The sequence below is a fragment of the Urocitellus parryii genome, chromosome 11 (genome assembly GCF_045843805.1).
Source record: "Urocitellus parryii isolate mUroPar1 chromosome 11, mUroPar1.hap1, whole genome shotgun sequence".
Lineage (NCBI taxonomy): Eukaryota > Metazoa > Chordata > Mammalia > Rodentia > Sciuridae > Urocitellus > Urocitellus parryii.
Window position 1 is genome coordinate 19,028,209 of NC_135541.1, and position 18,450 is coordinate 19,046,658.

Below are 18,450 nucleotides of genomic sequence, written 5' to 3' on the forward strand. Positions count from 1 at the left end.
TTAAGCTCGTTCTCCACGTGTGCAGAGTGCTAGTTGGATGTCTTTTGGCATAACTGTTACACGTTCAGCATGGATAGCACACTGGTTGGTGTCTTCAAAAAAAAGCCAACCAGATAGGCCTCACTTGCCTCCTGCAAATCACCAAGAGCCACACTCTGGAAGTGCAGATCTGTTTTGAAGTCTTGAGCAATTTCTGGCACCAGACGCTGTAAGGGGAGTTTTCAAATCAGAAGTTCAGGGGATTCTGATAATGTCTAATTTCACAGAGTGCCACAGTACCAGGCCTGTAACAATGAGGTTTCTTCACCTCTCCAGTAGAGGGCGCATTCTTGGGAGCGGCTTTTGAGGCAGTTGTTTCCTGGGTGCTTTACCCCTGGCCCATTTGTAGGCAGACTGCTTTGACGAGCCATGGTAGAAAGACCTCCTTAATTACCTCACTTCTCCTGCTCAGTGAGCTAGAGGTGGCGCTGGCATTAGAGAGACAGTGGTGGTGGATGTGAACACAATTCAAAAACATTTTTAACCTTTTTTTTTTTTTTTTTTTTGCAGTTCAAGGAATCGAACCCAGGACCTTAGGCATGCTAGGCAAGTACTCCACCAGTGAGCTACACTCCCAGCCCTTTTTATTTTTTATTTTGAGACAGGGTCTGCCAAGTTGGCCAGGCTGGCCTCAAACTTGCAATCCTCCTGCCTGCAGGAACTGGGATGGCACATGGGCTGCAATGCCTGGCTGAAGCCTTTCTATTAAATTTTTGTTGGTTTTATTTTGCTTTGAGACAGGGTCTTGCTAAATTGCTGAGGCTGGCCTTGAACTTCTTGCCTCAACTTCCCAAGCAGCTGGAATTACAGGGATGAGCCACTGTGCCTGGATAAATACACTTTCTTGAAGAGCATTGCAGCACTTGTAACAGGCATGGTTGTGGAAAGTTTGCAAAAGGTGAGCCTGAGCCAGGAGAGGTGGCTCAGGAGGCCGAGGCAGGACGATTGCAGTTCAAAGGCAGCCTCAGCAATGGTGAGGCTCACGCTAAGCAACTCAGTGAAACCCTGTCTCTAAATAAAATACAAAATAGGGCTGGGGATGTGGCTCAGTGGTTGAGTGTCCCTGAGTTCAAACCCCAGTATACAGCACTGGCCCCGCCCCCCCAAAAAGGTGAGCACCAGGGATGCCATATACACTGTTGCCAGTGTATGAAACACCGTGACAAAGCCACAGTTGTGAATACCTGACACAGTCTCTGGCCTGCAACTATGTTCAGCGATGATTACTGAACAAACAATGATGCTGATGACTTTGAAAGAGATTCCATATGTCAAAAGAGGAAAAAAGATGCCCGAACTTTTGACATTTTTTTTTTTTTTGTACTGGGGATCCAACCCAGAAGTCAGAGGTACTTAACTACTGAGTCATATCCACAGCTCTTTCTTTTATTTTTCATTTTGAGACAGGTCTCACTAAGTTGCTTAGGGCCTCACTAAATTTCTGCAGTTGGCCTCGAACTTGTGATCCTGTTGCCTCACACTCCCGAGTCACTGCAAGTAAGGCACACACACTCCCATGCCTAGCTGGGCTGGGGGTTGCATCCAGAGGTGTGCTCTATCCCTGAGCTGCATCGCTACATCCCTGCCCCCATCCTTTTTTTTTTTTTTTTTTTTTTTTTTTGAGACAGAGTTTCACAAAGTTGCAGAATTGCAGAGGCTGAGCTCAGAATCTGTGATCCTCCTTCCTCAGCCTCCTGAGTCATTGAATTGGGATTAGGGGTGTGTACCACGTGCCCTGCCCTCAACTGTGTGTGGTGTTTCTGTTCAAAAAAAAAAAAAAAAGTACTTTTTAATGTGCACATAGCCTTTCATATGGTCCGCAGACTTTCATATGGTCCATGACCTAAGAATGGTTTAACTTTTTTTTTTTAACCAGTGCTGAGGCTGTTATTTATTTGTTTGTTTGTTTAATTATTTATTATTTTTTGGAACTGCTGGAAATTGAGCCCGGGGCTTCATGCATGCTAGGCAAGTGCTGTACCACCCATCATCTCCTGTGGTAACCTTTCAACCAAAACACAGCATCTCAGGTGGAGATTGAAGGCTATTGTTTGTTGTTGATGTTGCTTGTTGTAGCCGGTACAGGTGTTCTGGTAATGCTACTATGCTTCTTAGTTACCTTGAATACATCATTTTTTCTCTATTAAGAGTATGTCATGTTTTTTACTGTTAAATATTTTTGTGTGAATAAGTGTGTAATAAGAAAACAGTTACCAGGTTGGTAGTGCACATTTCTGTGATCCCAGTGACCCAGGAGGATTGCAAGTTCAAGGCCAACCTCAGCAACTTGGTGAGAGCATCTCAGAATAATAAAAAAAAAAATAAAAAGGTCTGGGAATGTAACTAAGTGGTAGAGTCCTCCTAGGTTCCATCTCAGTATAGTGCAAAAAGAGAAAAAGAAAAAAAAAATGATTGCTTTTCAGTGACACCTAAATTTAGAGTCAGGGACAATGGTGGTACAAGCAATCATGGATTTCCTCAGAGTGGTTGAAATAGTGACACTTGGGGCTGGGGATATAGCTCAGCTAGTAGAGGCTATGCCTTGCATGCACAAGGCCCTGGGTTCGATCCCCAGCACCACAAAAAAAAAAAAAAAAAAAAAAAAAGAAGAAATAGTGACACCTTTGCTCTCTGATGGTTTGATGTACACAACTTTGGGCATAAAATCACTAAAAACATTGTATAAAGAGCTTTCAGTGTTGTAATCCCAGTACTCGTGAGACTGAGGCAGGAGGATCACAAGTTCAAAGTCAGTCTCAGCAATTTAGTGAGGCCCTAAGCAACTTAGCAAAAACCTGTCTCAAAATATAATATAAAAGGGGCTGGGGATGTGGCTCAGTGGGTAAGTGCCCTTGGGTTTAATCCGTGGTACAAAAAAAAAAAAAAAAGCCTTCGCTGGGTTTGGTCCCCAATACTGCAAAGCAAAACAAATCCTTCAGGCTATGGGTATAAGGTGGATAAGAAACATAATGAATTTTGTATTTAGGGTTCTATCCCCAGGATATCTCATTTTGCATATGCAAATATTCCAAAATCTGAAAAAAAATCCAAAATCTAAAGCACGCTGGTGCCAGCATTTTGGATAAGGGACGCTTGACACTGTCAGGACCTCTCAGGGGGTTACAGCCCCCTGGGCCTCTTTGCTGGGCAAGGCCAAGCCTAAACAAAGAGGTCATTATCACTCCTTCCTGTCAGCAGCTGGAGCACCCTCTGCAGAGGCCACTGTCACCTCTCTCTGGTTTCACTGGTCCTGGGAGCCTGATGACCATCCAGTTTCTGGGATGGAGATTCTGGGCCCATAGAAGCCCTATCAGCTGGCAGGGATTTGGGACAGGAGGTGCTGACCCCTGAGTCAGAGCCCCAGTGGTAACCAAGGCACTTTGATTGGGGTCATTAAGATCACCATGCTTTGATGGCCTGACCCTAAGCCAAGCTATCCCATGGGCCCCCCTTGACTTCCCTGCCTGACCTGACACCAACTCCCCAATGACAGGAGAAGGCCTCTGAGGGCACTCATTAGTGCTTCCTCTTCTGGATTCCAGGGCTTTCTCCCTACCCCCAGTCAGTGAAACCGGTCTTTCCAGAGACCAGCCCTTGCGCTACCTCTCCATGTCCTCCAGATCCCAGGGTTCAGCTAAGGCCAGTGTGACCACTTTCCCGGGGGCTCCTGGTCCTGCCTGAGGTGGATTCTCATCCATGGGAAGCCTTGCATGTGTTGGTGCCTCTAGGAATGCCACCTGCCTTACTCAAGGAATAACAGACCCCCTCCTTCCTTTCCTTTCCCTCCCTCCCTCCCACCCTCTCTCCCTCCCTTCCTTCCTCTCTCTCTTTCTTGATTTCTTCTTTTCATCCATTCATTCATTTTACTCCTACATTTTAAGCACTCATGTGTTCATTCATTTGTTCATTTATTCATTTGGCTTCTGCCAGGCACCTTTTCAATGGTGAAAAGGAAGGTGGGCCTGGGGCGCATGGGGACTCAGACTCCTTGAGGTCAGGAGCATATCAGACTGTGTGACAGGCAGAAGGCAAACAAGCACACCTGCTACCTAAATGTCAGGTTCTAGCCCATAATGAACATGCAGCATTATCATGAGCCAGGTGTGGCAGTGCACACCTATAATCCCAGAGACTCTGGAGGCTGAGGCAGGAGGATTGCAAGTTTAAGGGCAGCCTCAGCAATTTAGCAAGGTCTTAAGCATCTTAATGAGATCCTGTCTCAAAAAAAAAAAAAAAAAATTAAAGGGGTGGGGGATGTAGCTCAGTGGCAAAGTGCTCCTGGGTTCAATTCCTAGTACTACTGCTACTCCTAAATAAAACAAATTATCATGAACTGGGTGCAGTAGCACACACCAGTAATATCAGAGACTTGGAAGGCTGAGGCAGGGGGATTAGAAGTTCAAGGTCAGCCTAGGCCACTTGGGCCCTGTCTCAAAATTAAATTATAATAATAATAAAAGGACTGGGGATATAGCTCAGTGGTAAAGAGCCCCTGGATTCAATCTTAGAACTGAAGGGGAAAAAAAAAAAAAAAGAAAGGAAAAGAAACGCTCAGGAATCTCAGAACAGTAGACAAAGACACTAACGGGGCCCTTGCTGCCCCGAGCGCCCCTCTGCAGAGCTCCCGTTCCTATGGAGCTGGCCCTGTCAGGAAGTGACTCCACCAGACCTGGGAGTGGGGGGTGAACCTGGAGGTCATCAGGGAGGACGTGATGTCCACAGCCACCAAAGCCAGGAGGAGAGAGGTGGCATGGTTATTTTTGCATCCTGGGAGAGGTCCAGACAAATGTGAGGGAAGCGGCCAAGAGCATCCAGTAAAAGCACGTGGGCCTGACGCCAGAGAGGAGTTGGCAGTTTATTAGAGGGTAGCGAAAAAAGACGAAAATAGTGCCATTTCACTAGTTAAAAAACAAACAAACAAACAAACAAACAAAAAAAGATAGAATGTGAAAAGAGAAATAAAAGATCAATGTAGAAGCCGGGTGCGGTGGCGCACACCTGTAATCCCAGTGTTTTGGGAGGCTGAGATAGGAGGATCGTGAGTTCAAAGCCAGCCTCAGCAATGGCGAGGTGCTAAGCAACTCAGTGAGTCCCTGACTCTAAATAAAATACAAAATAGGGCTGGGGATGTGGCTCAGTGGTCAAGTTCCCTAGTATAATCCCTAGGATCCCCCCCCCCCCCCACACACACAAAGAATACTGTAGAAAAGAATGGGAAAAGGAAGTTGGGCACAGGGCACATGCCTGTAATCATAGCTGCTCTTGAGGCTGAGGCAGGAGGCTCCTGAGTTCCAGGCCAGCCTGGAAATTCACAATGAAATTTAAAATGTAAAAGGGCTGGGGGTGCAGCTCAGTGGTAGAGTATGTGGGAAGTCCTGGTTTCAACTCCCAGCTCTGCAAAAAAAAAAAAAAAGATAAGAAAAAAGAGAGAAGAGAAAAGGAAAAAAAAGTGAAACATCGATTTGCCATGTGACTCATTAATTCCATTTCCAGATCTCCACCCAGGGGAAGTGAGAGCATATCCACACAAGCACTTGTATTTGCATGTCCCCAGAGACATTATTTATAATAGCCCAAAAGTCAAATTGTTCTAAATGCCTCCCAACTGATGAATGGATAATACAAAAGGTAAACACCCAGACCCAGAATATTGTTTGGCAACAAAAAAAGAATGAAGTTCTGATAACATGCAGTAACACGGTGAGCCTTGAAAACATGGTTCAGTGAGAGACGAAAGTGCCCTAAGACTCCAGGTTGCATGATTCTACTTGTAAGAAATACACGAATCCACAGCGATGGAGAGGTCCACAGCTGCCAGGGCTTGGGAGTGTAAACGAGAGGTGAGTGAGGAATGGGCATGGGGCTTCTCTTGGGTGATGAGAAGATCCAGGAATTCATTCTGCACCAGGACACAGCTCTGGGACTGAAAGGGCTCTTTTCGGTTCTGTTCACTGCTTACTCCCAAGATCCTAGAGCTGTGTCTGCTGCACTCAGGGTTTGTTGAGGGGACCGTGGGCCATGTGCTAGGTGCATCAGTTCCTACCGCCCTGATCTTCAACTATATCATGGGCCATTTAATAAACAGACAATAACCTAGTGAACAGTGGAGGGGTAAGATAACTTCAGATAACGATAAATGTCATGAAGAAAAGGAAAGTGATGGGGGTGGGGGCCGATTCAGCCTAAGGGGTGCCAGGAGTCTTGCTAAGGTGACTTCTGCGCGGAGGACAGCAGCTGACGGAGAGTGTGCAGTCACTCAGCGCTGTTGAGAAACCATCTCAATGACAAGGGAAAATGCTTATGAAGGAGTGTCACATAAAAAAGACAGGACACAAACTTTAAGAGTGATTCCACATTGCTTCAATGTTTTTTAATTTTTTTTGTTGTAGTTGGTCACAATATCTTTATTTATTTATTTTTATGTGGTGCTGAGGATCAAATCCTGTGCCTCACATGTGCGAGGCAAGCACTCTACCACTGAGCTCCAGCCCCAGCTCAGTTTCCTTATTTTTTGGTCGTGGGGCACTTAACCACAGAGCCACATCCCTTTTATTTTTTATTTTGAGTTCAGGGACACACTAAGTTGCTTAGGGCCTCACTAACTTGTCGAGGCTGGCCTCGAACTCGTAATTCTCTGGTCTCAACCTCTGGAGCAGCTGGGATTTACAGGCATGCACCACCACTCCAGGCTCCATGTTTTTTTCTTAAAAAGTGTTAAAAGTCTCTGGGCGCAGTGGAACACGCCTGTAAACCCAGCGGCTCCAGAGGCTGAGACAGGAGGATTGCGAGTTCAAAACCAGCTTTAGCAACTTAGCAAGGCACTAAGCTACGCAGTGAGACCCTGTCTCTAAATAAAATACAAAGCAGAACTGGGGATGTAGCTCAGTGGTTGAGTGCCCCTGAGTTCAATTCCTGGTAAACCTTCCCCCACCTCCCCGCAAAAAGTGTTTAAAGTCTGGGCACAGGGGTGTGTGTCTGAAGTCCGAGCTACTCTGGGCCCAGCTACCCTTGAGCCCAGGGGTTCATGATTAGCTGGGTAATATAGCAAGACCCCATCTCAAAGGGGGCAAAAAGTCCTTAAGCATTAGAATAGGTTAGAACAAGGTAGATTAAAGTACGTCGAGGATGAGAGCCCACATTTCCACAGGTGTTTCTTTTGAAATTTTTTCTGAATTAAAAAAAAATTTTGTTTTGCAGTACTTGGGGTTGAATAGGGACACATTACTATTGAGCTTGCAACCCCAGCCCTTTGAAATTTTTGAGACAGGGTTATGCCAAGTTACCCAGGTTGCCTTGAACTTGCAGTCTTCCTGCCTCAACCTTCCCAGGTTGCTGGGATTATAGGTGCGCACCACTGTGCTTGGTTACCCCCACCTTTAAACCAGAAGCACCAGGTAGGTGTGTGTTTGTGGGTGTATTGTGTGTTTTTTTAATCATTCAAATCAGAGAACTTTAAAATTTTTAATTGACAAAATATGTATATTTTTGTGATACACTATATGATGATGATGATGATGATGATGATGATGATGATTATTTTGGTGTGAAGGTTTACCGGGGATTGAACTCAGGGGCACTCAATCACTGAGCCACATCCCCAGCCTTATTTTGTATTTTATTTAGAGACGGGGTCTCACTGAGTTGCTTAGTGCCTTGACTTTGCTGAGGCTGGCATGAACTTGCAATCCTCCAGCCTCAGCCTCCCAAGCTGCTGGGATTACAAGTGTGTGCCATTGTGCCCAGCTCAATATGATGTTTTGGATGATGTATACATTGTAGAATGGATAATCTAGCCAATTAACATATAGATTACCTCACATACATAGCTTTCTCTCTCTCTCTCTCTCTCTCTCTCTCTCTCTCTCTCTCCTCTCTCTCTCTCTCTCTGTGTGTGTGTGTGTGTGTGTGTGTGGTGAGAACACTTGAAATCTCCTTTCTTAGAGGTTTTCAAATATACCACATGCTGTTATTAGCTACCTACACCACATTGTACAGTAGATCTCTTGAATATGTTCCTTTTGTTTAACTGAAATTGTGACCCTTTAGCTAGCATCTCCTTAATTCCAGCCCCTGCACCCAGCCCTGGGTAGCCCCCAGGCTACTCTCTGCTCCTGTGAGTTCAACTGTTTGAGATCTCACATGTGAGTGGGCTCAGGCAGCAGCTTTGTTTCTCGTCTGGCTTATTTCATGTAACGTGATATCCTCCTCCAGGTTCATGCAAGTTGTCACAAATAACCATTTCCCATTTCCTTCTTCTCCTTTTTTGTTTTTTAGTTGTAGATGATCATAATATCTTTATTTTATTTATTTTTATGTGATGCTGAGGATCAAACCCAGTGCCTCATGCATGCGAGGCAAGTGCTCTACCACTGAGGACAGCCCCAGCCTCCATCTCCTTCTTTTTAAAGGCCAAATGGCATTCTATTGTGTACACATCCCATATTGTCTCTATCCATTTATCCACTGATGGCTGCTTAGGTTTGTGTATTTGCCTATTATGCCTCAACACACTGATTTCATTTCCTTTAGCTCATCCCTCAGTATCCATGGGGCATTGGTTCTAGAACCTCAGTGGATACAACTTCTGTGGTTGCTCAAGTTCCTTTTCTAAAATGCTGTTGGATTTCCATGTAACCTATGCGCATCTCCCTATATACCTTAAGTCATCTTTACATGATTACAGTGCAATACCTAATACAACGTAACCGTCATGCGAGTGGTTATTATACTGCTTTTTATTTGAATTTTTTGTTGTATTGTTATTTCTTATTTATTTTTCAAACATTTCCATGGGGGTTGGTTGAATCCACCAACATGGAACTTGTGCCTATGGAGGGCCCGCTGCATTCCCAGAAGCTAGACAGCCGGATCCTGTGGTAGTCCTGTTTTCAAGTTTCGAGGAACCTCCATGCATGCCCTTTTCCATGATGGCTGCACTAAGTCAGTCTCCCACGGTGTGAAGGGTTCCCCTTTTCTCCACACCCCGAGTCTTGTGTTTTTGAATAACTCCCCGTTCTGCTCTTCCCAGGCCCTGACAACTACCTAGGTTTTGTCTGTGAATTCGACTTCTCTACTCAGAGGGGTGACCTATGCCAGTTCGCTCTCTGTGACTGGCTGACAGCTACTTGGCAGAAAGTCTGAGATTCCCCGCTGTGGCTGCCCGTGTCAGGGCCCCCTTCCTTTCTAAGGTGGGATAATATCTCACTGTGTGTAGAGTTGTAGCCACGAGATGGTATTTTTTTAAATATATATATTTTTGGGGAGTTGGACACAATAGCTTTATTTTATTTATTTATTTTTATGTGGTGCTGAGGATCAACTAGCTTTAAGGGACTTCGAGGAGGCTAAGGTGGCACACGCATGCAAACCCAGGGCCTCACACAAGCTAGGTGAGCACTCTACCGCTCAGCCACAACCCCACAAGATGGCTTTTGAGCTGCCTTCCTTTCAGAGGTTGCAGGATTCTCAAGGACAGGCTCTGCGTCTCTTGGGGCTGATGACTGCCTGGTGGGGTGAGTGGGGACCAGGCTCTGGTTGAATTTCTTTCCTGCTTGTGGTTCACTAGGCACTCTTCCCTGAACTCATGAACCTGGGAGTCCTCCAGGAGGGGGGACTCATTCATTCTGGGAATGAAAGGCTTCGGCTAAATACCTGCCGCCTTCTCTCTGGGGCTTTGGTAGCGGGGTCAGAGCCTGGGGCTGGTCAGGAGTGGAAGCTAATGATGGCCTGCCGTGGGCTGGCTGTCCAGATGAAATGGGCCTGATTACAGGGAGCCCTGTGCTTCCCCTCCCCAGGGCCCAGTTCCAGTCTCCCAGCACCTCCAGCCTGCCCAGCTGTTCTGAAGCAGCTGCACAGGATGGCCCGGCTGAAAAATTGGGGGTAGCAGCTGCCTAGATGCTTTGGCATTGGGGTCTGGAATGGTGGGATAATGAGTCATGGTGAAGCAGCGAGTCCACTTGTGTCCTCATCTGGGGGTAACTAGTCATACTCACCGTGGCTTGAAGTTGCAATGCCATTGCTGTGTGACCAGCGCTGGATAGGGATTCTCACTATTTGTCACATAGTCTTGGGAGGCTGGTATTTTACAGGTGAGCAAGCTGAGGCTTGAGGGCCTTGCCTGGGTCCATGCAGTTGGCAAGTGGCCCGATCAGAATTGGTTCTGTGCTGAAGGTTGGCCCCTCATCCACAGGTTCTCAGTTGGATGGAACTGTCTTTGGTGAGGTAAGGGGGTGGTGGTCAAGCGATGGATATCCACCCGCCTTCCCTATGTGGACAGGGCAGCTCTTCTTGTAGCTGAGGGTTCTGCTTCAAATATTATGTGAAAGCGCCTGCTGTAGTTCAGACCATTTATTTTACAGAGGGAGAAAATGAGATCCAGAGAGGGGCAGGAAGCTGTCCAGGGCATTCTGAGTTGGGATTAGAACCCAGCACTTCTCAACTAGGTGCCATTTCCTGTCCCCACCTGGCCTCCTGGATCCTGTTGTGACCGGCTCAGACAGGAGGACACTCTGGGCTTCACTCTCTGGGTCTGCTGGCCTTGAATCCCTCTTCTGCAGGGACCCTGCTGCTGACTTGCTCTGTGGCTCGAGCAACTCCATTCTCTCCAGTCTCAGTTTCCCCGTCTGTACAACGAGAGGATGCTGAAGCCTGGGCCTACACCCAGACACTGAGCAGGGGGATGTGGCCAGGCAGGAGGTGTTGAACACACGGGAGGGAGGAGGGCTGTGTCCCAGGCAGGCTCTGCACACTCCGCCTCTACCCCTTCTTCCTTTAGGAAATACCCATCTTAGCCACCCACACTCCTGCTGCTGGCCAGGGGACGCCGCTTGGCCTGAGCGTGTCCAAGCCTCTGATGACAGAGTTCCGGGTCCCCAAGATTGCCCTGGGCAGGTGGCTGACCCAGGAATGGTGCTAGCTTTAAGGGACTTGGAGGAGGCTAAGCGGTCAGTGTGCTCACACCCCAGCGCTGGCCCACGCCTGCAAACCCTCATGGGAGGCTGGACAGCAGGGACTCCCAGGCAGGGGGAGGCTCAGGCTGCCTCCAGTTTTTATTTTTTCTTTATTCTTTTTTTAAATATTTTTTTTAGTTGTTGAATGGACTTTATTGTCTTTATTTATTATTTTTTTAATGTGGTGCTGAGAATCGAACCCAGTGCCTCCTGCCTACTAGGTGAGCTCACTACCACTGAGCCACAACCCCAGCCCCTTTCTTTATTCTTTTTGGGTACTAGGGATTGAACCCAGGGGTGCTTCACCACTGAGCTGCAGTCCCCAGCCCTTTTTTTCTTTTAAATATATTTTTTTTGTTAGTTGTAGATGGACACAATATCTTTATTTTTATTTATTTATTTTTATGTGGTGCTGAGGATCGACCCCAGGGCCTCACAAGTGTGAGGCAAGCACTCTACCACTGAGCCACAGTCCCAGCCCACAGTCCCAGCCCTTTTTATTTTTTATTTTGAGACAGGGACTAAGTTGGTCTCGCTTAAGTTTCTGAGGCTGATCTTGATCTTGTGATCCTCCAGCCTCAGCCTCCCAAATTGGTGGGATTGCAGGCACATGCCACTGTGCCCAGCACACAGTCCCAGCCCACAGTCCCAGCCCTTTTTATTTTTTATTTTGAGACAGGGACTAAGGGGGTCTCGCTTAAGTTTCTGAGGCTGGTCTTGATCTTGTGATCCTCCAGCCTCAGCCTCCCAAATTGGTGGGATTGCAGGCACATGCCACTGTGCCCAGCACCACTTCTATTTTTTGAGGCTCCAAATAAGTTTGTATTTATTTATTTATTTATTTATTTATTAGTTGTAAATGGACTCAATGCCTTTATTTGTTTTTATGTGGTGCTAGGATTGAACCCAGTGCCTCACACTTGCAAGGCAAGTGCTCCACCACTGAGCTACAATTTCAGCCCTCCAAATAAGTTTTGAAATAAAGAAAGTCCTAAACAGCATGGTCACATTATGGTGTGTTTTACATATTCTTATTTAACAAGTTAACGTTTTAAGTGGGCGTGAACACACAATGTAATGCAATTGAGAGACTCACAAGATAATTACAGGAATTATAAAAAAAAAATGTTTGCAGGGTGCAGTGACATGCCTATAATACCAGAGAATTGAGAGGCTGAGGCAAGAGAATTGCAAGTTCAGCAATTTAGTGAGACCCTGTCTCAAAAAAAAAAAAAAAAATCGTTGCACAATCTGTTCTTTCCACCTTGTACAAAATTCCTTGGAACTAGTCATCCAGCCTACTTTGAGGATACATTTTACTCTAAAAAATTTCAAGCATCCAGAAAAGTTAAAAGAATTGTTCAGCTGGATGTGGTGGCACACGCCTGTGATCCCAGTAGGTCGGGAGGCTGAGGCAGGAGGATCACGGGTTCAAAGTCAGCCTCAGCAATTTAGGCCCTCAGCAACTTAGCAAGACTCGGTCTCTAACTAAAATACAAAAAAAGGTCTAGGGATATGGCTCAGTGGTTAAGTCCCCTGGGTTTAATCCCTGGTTTCAAAAAAAAAAAAAAAAGTTCAGTAAACAGCCAAGCACCCACCAACTGGCGCCTACAATGCCATTGTGCAGAATGTACCTTTTTTCATATCCATCCTTCTATCCAGCCCTCCAGCCATCTCTCCATGAACCCATCCATCCACCCATCCATCCATCCATCCATCCATCCATCCATCCATCCATCCATCCATTCACCCACCCGTCCATCCATCCATCCACCCATCCATCCATCCTGTCCTTTCTCCCTCCTTCCATCCATCTATCTCATTTGTTTAATGCATTTTTGAATCTTATGACTGTGAAGATAACAGTAACAGGCCTTGCTACAGACCCATGCACACCCATACTCACACCCACACACCTCCATGTAAAACTTACATGTGCACACACCACAAAGGATTTATTTATGTCCCAAATTCATGTATGGATACTCCCTGTACACAGCCATGTGTATCCACGTGGCAAACACCACACACAGTCACCCGTGCACACACACGCAGTCCCCCGCCATTGTGCACGTGCACATTCACGAGAGACCCCGGGTACCTGTGTGGAAAGTATCCGGAGTCCTTTGGGAATCCACAGACCCTGCAGCTCCATCCCACATGTCCACCCTTCCCACCTCCCCACAGTGTCCTCTCTCACCCAGGGGTCACTGCCCATGGAGGACGTGGATCCTTCTGGAGCATCAGAGCATGCGGGGAGCAAAGCACACTAGACCATCCTCACCATGCTGTCATGTGGGCGGGCGGGGACTGTCACTGTTGCTCCTGCTCTGTCCACAGCACTCAGCCCACAGCTGGCACTCTGAAACTGTCGGTTGAAAAAAGGCAAAAAATGGGCACAGGGGCACATCCTGTGGGCAGCCACAGGACAGCCTTGTGGCATCTGTGCACACATGTGGGCATGCCCCTTTCCGCCTGTCTCCCTGCTTTCTGGGTGGACTCACTTTCAGGACTGGGTCCATTCTAAGACCTTGGTCACCTATGACCTCTGTAGGTTCATCTGCTGGCATATGAGGTCCAGATGTGGTGCCATGGCCATGACTTGTTCCTGAACAGCTGGGCTGCAAGGGTTAAAAGCACCAGCCTTTCCAACCTCTGGAGATATTCTGGGTTCCACCCTGGCTCTGCCCATATCACTGGGCACTTTCCATGTATTTCTGTAGGAGTTTCTTAGAGCATCAATTTCCTTTTCTGCTAAGTCAGAATATAGGTCCTATCTGAAAGACATCTTACAGGAGATGCTTTTAGCAGAGTACCAGTAGGTTGTAGGCACTTAAAGATGCTTGCTGTGGGCGTTATGATTGTCATTGCTTCGGCCTTTGGGAGGAAGGGCAACCTTGGCTGGGGGTTTGCGTGGGGAGAGTGGCAGGGATGGTGAATAGGGAATGCTTCTTCCCAGATGCTCCCCCAATCCTACACTCTCATTATCCCACATGCAAATTCATAAATGATGGGCTCAGCCCTGCTCTGTAAATGGGTCAGAAGCAGGAAGTAGAGGCCAGTGCAGAAAGAAAGGCCCAGGGGACAGGAGATTCAAAGCAGAAGCACATCTGAGTCCTCATGGATGGGAGGATGGTGAGAGGGGAAAGGGCAAGAATGGATTGGGGGGAAATTAGGGGACACTGAGGGCATGAGGAGGTAAGAGTAGAGAACCCGAGGGTGACTAGCCTACGGAGCCGGAGCCTGTTTCCTTTGGGAACTGGGCGGTTGAGTATCTGTCTGGGCAGGGTGATGGGCACAGGGGCATGGACTGAATGACTCCTGCATGATTCTCTCAGAGGACACAGTTTACCTGGTATTGAGTACAAGAACTGAATTCTGAATCCCGGGTTTTTATTGAGGCTCAGAGAGGTTTGGAGACTTGCTGTGGTCACACAGTTACTGACTGTGATATTGTGATTGGAGGTGTGTGAGATAGTAATATTCTGGTCCCATCTAGAAGGTTCGAGACTGGGAGGAAGGCTGACAGGCTGGTCAGAGTGCCAAGCAAAGAAACCTCTTTTATCTCCTTCCTCGTGTCATCTCCTCCATAGCTCCCGAGAGAGTGAGAACAAAACCGATTTCTCTCTATTTTACAGATGAGAAGCATGCGGCTGAGAGAGGCTGGATCGCCGGGACAAAGCTACACAGTGAGTCTCCGCAGAGAGGCTGGCCCTGCGTGGAGGGTGACGAGGCGGGTGTAAGAGCCTGGATGGCCTCCATCTTGGGCAGGACAATGGCGGCATAGTCCCCTGTTCTGAAAACTTCATCCTAAAACCAGAGGGCCTAGGGGGAGAAGGTGAACGGGAGCTCGCTCTGGGATGAGAGCGGTGAGGAGGTCTCACTCGGGGCTGCTTGGTGGCATTTCAGGCATAGGGGACTGTTGGGTGGAAGGTGGCCGTGTGGGGGCTGTTTTGGGGTCAGACTGTCATTGCTGCAGAGGGAGGAAACTAGGCTGGTGGGGAAAGTGCCACCCTTCATCCCACAGGCATTCACCGCTGGGCTGGGCTGGGCTCAGGGCAGGACAGCGGGTGGCAGAGATGGGTCAGAGGGTCCACGGGCAGTCCCAAGTTGTGAAGACACTCAGACCAGGAGAGAAATGAAATAATACTGGGCAGGAAAAGGGGTGGGCTAGATCTTATCACCTTTGCTTTCCAAGAGAGTCATAAGCTAGCGGGGACAAGTCTTGGGGTCTGAAGCTGTGTGTCCTTGAGCAACAATATCCACAATCCCTGGAGTCACAGCCAGCGTTGGTCAGTGCCCAGTGGGCCTCTCGTGTGCTACTGTACTTATTTGAGTTTCGTATCCTTATCTGGAAGTTGGGGTGGGGAATTAATCCACTTGTGTGGTGCCATGTCGGTAAAAGAGTTTGGCATGGGCTCAAGCTTTGTGATGAGTCCACAGGAAGTTATTGTGAGGCTAGAGGGGAGGCCCGTTGTTCTGGAAGCACCAGCGTAGCAGGGGCATACTCACTCCTAGTTGGCCAGGTAGTGGGTTGGAGGTGGTGGCTGTGGTACTCTACCAGGAAGGTATGGTTGTGAATGAAGCTTTGAAAGGGACAAAGTGGGCTAAGGAGAAGGACTTTAAAGAGAAGGGCATCCTGTGGGCCAAAGTGTGGAGGAGGGAAAGTGTAGGCTGTTTGCAGAACAGCACTGGCACAATTAATGGCTAAGCCTGACGCCCTGTGAATCACCCGAGGAAGCAGTCAGGCCAGCTCTTTGGCCCCTGGGCCAGCTGTGGGGCACAGACTTCCTTCCCTACCATTACCAGGTCTAGAGCTGGTGGAGGAGAGGGCTGGAGGGTGACTAGGGTGGTTACAGAGCCCTCTGCCGAGTCTCTCACACCTACCCCTGGGGAAACTCCTGCTAGGGACCCCCCTCTCCCCGACCTCCTAACGGAGAGTCCAGGGTTTGGGTATCCCTCCAACGTGAGAAACCACTCAGGAGTGGGTTGTGGGGCGTGTGTGGCCCTAGACAAGCTGCTCCAAGTCAGTAGAATTTGAAGAACAGAAAGGGACCTGGCTTGAAAGTGTGAAGCTAACCTCTCAGAAGGGACAGGGATGAGACGGGGCTTCGACAAGGAACTTATATTCATTAAGCATCTACTACATGTTGTAACAGCTCTGCGAGGCAAGTACCCTCGCTTCACGGCAGGGGAAACTGAGGCTCAGAGAGGCGAGGTGACTTGCCCACGTTTTTTCGTCCAATTATCATTCATCATTCAGCACCACGCGTGGAGCAAAGGCTCTGCGCCAAGGGTCGCGGAGTCAGCGGGACCCCCTCTTGGATTCTGCCTCTAGGGATGACAGCGTCCCGAGGTCACACAGTGGTCTTGGGGGAGCTCAAACTCCGGTCTTTGTCCCGGTCTTTGTCCCCATCATCGCTTTGGACCAGGATTCCAGCCGGGGCCAGAGTTGGGTCGGGTTGCGCGGCCCCCGCGGCCCTGGAATCTGCACCTTCCCTTCCGTCCCCGACAGTCCCGCCCCGCGCACCTGCCCCAGGTGAGTCCGGGGAGGCCCCGAGCGCCGCCGGAAAGGGCCGAGCGTCTTCGGCAGGTGGGGCGGGGCGGGGCGGGGCGGGGCCAGGCGGGCACTGGGAGCCGGACCGGACCCCGAGGCCCGCTGCCGCCGCCGCCACCGCCTCCGCCGCCGCCATGGGCGCCTGCCTGGGCGCCTGCTCCCTGATCGGCTGCGTGAGTGCCCGCCCCGCACTTCTGTCCTGTGTTCTTCCTCCAAGTACTTTCTTCTTTTTCCTTCCTCCAAACTTGTCTTCCTCGGCCGGCCCCCGCCTTCGCGTCCCTCGGGCGCCTTTCTCAGCCCGCGCCCCCAACCACCCGTCCCGGGCAGCGGCGCCGCGACAGCTGGTGTCCCGGCTCGGGTTCCGGGGGGGAGGGGCGGGCCGGGCGGGGAGCGCCCTCGCGGCGCCTCGGGGCACCGGGGAGACTGAGGCCGAGCCCGGCGGAGGGAGCGTCGCGGCCCCCGCCCGGCCCTTCCCGCCAACTTGGGGCGGTCCTGGGTGCGCCTCTCGTCTGTTTCCCGGACGCTCTGGCTCTTTGTGTGTCCTGCCTCGTCCCTGCCCCTCTCTGCCGGGTGCCCTTCTCTGTCCCTTTGGCGACTAGGTGCCCCTGTCGGTGTGGCTCACTTTGTCCATGGTATTTGCCCGGAACGCGTCTCTAAGCTTCGCGCGTCTGTCTGTCCATCCCTCCCCGTCTCCCTGCGCCCTGGGCTGCTCGGCGCTTTTCGGCTCTCGCAGACTCCGGCTCTTCCCCAGCCAGCCCTGGACCCTTCCGGAGCTGAGATGGGAGTGGGCTGGGAGGAGCCCCCATCCGGCCTCTCTGAGCCGCCCTGGAGCGGGGAGGTGCCAGTTGTCACTGACCATCGAGCCAAACTTTGGACTGGGCAACCCAGGAACTGAGGGAGGTGTGGGTGTGCGTGCCTGGCCACCAGAGTCGGAGACCCGGGGGCGGCCAGCGTAGGAGAGGGGCCCTTTCTGATTTCCCCCTTCCAGCCCCCTCTTTCTTCCCTTTCCCCTCATTAAATCTGAGGTTCATTCAGCAGCTCCCTCCCGCTCGGGCCCCACACAAAGAGGGGCGGAGAGAGAGGGGGCGCCGGCGCTGCTGGAGGAAAGCTCAGAACTTGCCTTCCTTTGTCCCTGATTTGTGTGTGCGAGGAGGGGCGCGTGGGGTGAGCGCTGGGGAGCGACAGATTCACTTGGAAGCCATTTTCTGAGAATGAGCTCGGCCTAGGGAGGCCTTAGAGTGGGTCCCTCCACGCAATTCTCTGTTCTTCTCTGGGCCTCCATTTCCCATCTGTGAAGTGAGTGTGTGAGTGTGTGTGAGTGTGTGTGAGTGTGTGTGTTCGCACCCAGGAAGACGGCTCTGCCGGTACCTGCAGTCCCTCCCAGCCCAAAGAATTCAAGGTTGGGGCTGGCCGTTGGCCTCCTGGTCAGGAAGGAACAGCTTCCCTGAGGGTGACTGGCTTTTCTTCTGGTTCCCCTGGTTGGCACCGGCTTTGCTGTGCTGGGTGGGGCAGGGGATGTTGAGGGGAGCCCTGCTAATCCCCATCCTAGGTCTCCATCTGTAAGTCCAGGATGATGGCAGTGTCTCCCCCCCCCCCCATGCTGTTGGGAATGTTAAATGGTAGACGTGGGGCTGGGCAAGGGTGCGGTGGCGCACACCTGTAATCCCAGTGACTCAGGAGGCTGAGGCAGGAGGATCCCAGTTCAAAGCCAGCTTCAGCAACTTACTCAGAGAGACCCTGTCTCTAAATAAAATATGAGATAGGGACTAGGGATATGGAAGTAGGGATGTGGCTCAGTGGGAAAGCTCTCCTGGGTTCAATCCCCAGCACCAAAAAACAAACAAACAAACAAACAAAAAACCCAACAAGAAAGACGGTAGGCATGGAAAGTTCCCAGCACAGCTC

At 49.8% G+C, this 18,450-nt stretch overlaps 1 protein-coding gene and 1 pseudogene across 2 annotated transcripts in view; one reads left to right on the forward strand and one right to left on the reverse strand.

Annotated features, from left to right (window-relative positions):
• LOC113184755 (histone H3.3A-like) lies at positions 1-16,681 on the reverse strand (annotated as a pseudogene).
• The window catches only part of Serinc2 (serine incorporator 2), a 16,808-nt gene continuing 14,965 nt past the window's right edge, over positions 16,608-18,450 (forward strand). Inside the window, exon 1 of one of the 2 annotated variants that reach the window (XM_026391696.2) lies at positions 16,608-16,761. In XM_026391696.2, coding sequence (XP_026247481.1) covers positions 16,680-16,761 — 82 coding nt within the window. In that variant the 5' untranslated portion in view covers positions 16,608-16,679. The remainder of the gene's footprint in view (positions 16,762-18,450) is intronic. The other variant, XM_026391695.2, reaches the window with a different exon arrangement.